We start from the raw sequence: 1,457 nt of genomic DNA, 5'->3' as shown, positions 1-1,457 counted from the left end.
TACCCTTGCCGCGCTTGGCCGGCGCTTCTGAGCCACAGCCCCGCCAGGGGCCATCAGCCGGCTCCCGGCTGCGAGCCTCGGGTGTCAGGCACCCGCGAGCCAGGCCAGCGCAAATTCACCCTCTTCCCGGCGTCAGGCACCGGCCGTTTCTTTCTAATTCTCATTCCTACCTGGAATACCCTCAACCTTTCTCTGGTTTCTTTTGTTGGATTTTGAATTAAGATACGAGGGACGAGAGAAGTTGGGGTGCAGATTGGCACTTCTTAGCCCCTCAAAATATTCAGGAAAGTTGCCATTTTGTGCGTTTCCGGATTCCAAAGAGTAAGGGTTCTCAGGGGAGGCGGAACCGTTCGTTTTACTCCGGAGGGCGTATATTTAGTGTCTTATAATTTTGTATCTGGCTCTCTGTGTATGGGTTCGTAGGGTGCTGTAGTGTTTCCTGCGCCAGGCTGCGGCTCTGAAAGCTGTGAAAACTACTACGGAATCTCGGGTTACACGATTGCTTTTCTCGTCCTGGCAGGTGGCTTCAGTAAGTTCCAAGCCGAGTTTGCCCTGCACTGCGAGACCAACCTAGACGGCTCTTGTAGCAGCAGCTCCCCGTCGTTGCCAGTACTGGGGCTCGGGGGCCTGCGGATCAGCTCCGACTCCTCCTCGGACATAGAGTCTGATCTCGACCGAGACCCCAACAGTGCAACGGACTCGGATGGCAGCCCGCTGTCCAACAGCCAGCCTTCTTTCCCCGTGGAGATCTTGCCCTTCCTCTATTTGGGCTGTGCCAAGGATTCCACCAACCTGGACGTGTTGGAGGAGTTCGGCATCAAGTACATCTTGAACGTCACCCCCAATTTGCCGAATCTCTTTGAGAACGCAGGAGAGTTTAAATACAAGCAGATCCCCATATCGGATCACTGGAGCCAAAACCTGTCCCAGTTTTTCCCTGAGGCCATTTCTTTCATAGGTGAGACTAATTAACAGTCCTCGCTCAGACCTTTAAATGCAAAATTCTTAGCCATTCATAGAGTTTAAGCTGTTAATCTTTATTGCTATTTGCTAATTTACGGGACTACAGGTCTCTAATGTTCCAAGGGCGTTCTTAATTCTGGTTTATCTTGCTAAGAAGAAAAGTGCCTTTTGACAAGCCTGCAGAGCACTGTTGTATTTGAAATGCTGTCTGTTTCTTGACTCTTTGAATTCAGTCATTTGAAAGAGGGGCCGTTCGTAATCAGACAACAGAATTTTCCCACAATCTTTGGACTGGGGGAGGGCAGAATAGGAGTACTTATGGTACACAGGAATTGTAGCATTGCTTTATCATTTTAAAAGACCTAGGAGTTATTTTAGGACATCAAGTTAGTTGTTGGAAAGCCCTATAAATATGTTAGATGTTGTAATCCGGTCGAATGTTACTGTGATACCGGTTAACAGTGAGCCAGTGAGGGTAACATGATCAGAAGGAA

At 49.1% G+C, this 1,457-nt stretch overlaps 1 protein-coding gene across 1 annotated transcript in view; it reads left to right on the top strand.

The window, feature by feature from the left end:
- DUSP6 (dual specificity phosphatase 6) overlaps positions 1-1,457 on the top strand; it is a 4,533-nt gene that overhangs the window by 1,034 nt on the left and 2,042 nt on the right. The window contains exon 2 of the mRNA XM_006923814.3: positions 521-958. Within this exon, the coding sequence (XP_006923876.1) occupies positions 521-958 (438 nt within the window). The remainder of the gene's footprint in view (positions 1-520; positions 959-1,457) is intronic.

This window comes from Pteropus alecto, unplaced genomic scaffold (assembly GCF_000325575.1).
Source record: "Pteropus alecto unplaced genomic scaffold, ASM32557v1 scaffold76, whole genome shotgun sequence".
Taxonomy (NCBI): domain Eukaryota; kingdom Metazoa; phylum Chordata; class Mammalia; order Chiroptera; family Pteropodidae; genus Pteropus; species Pteropus alecto.
This window is presented reverse-complemented; position numbering and strand designations above follow the sequence as displayed.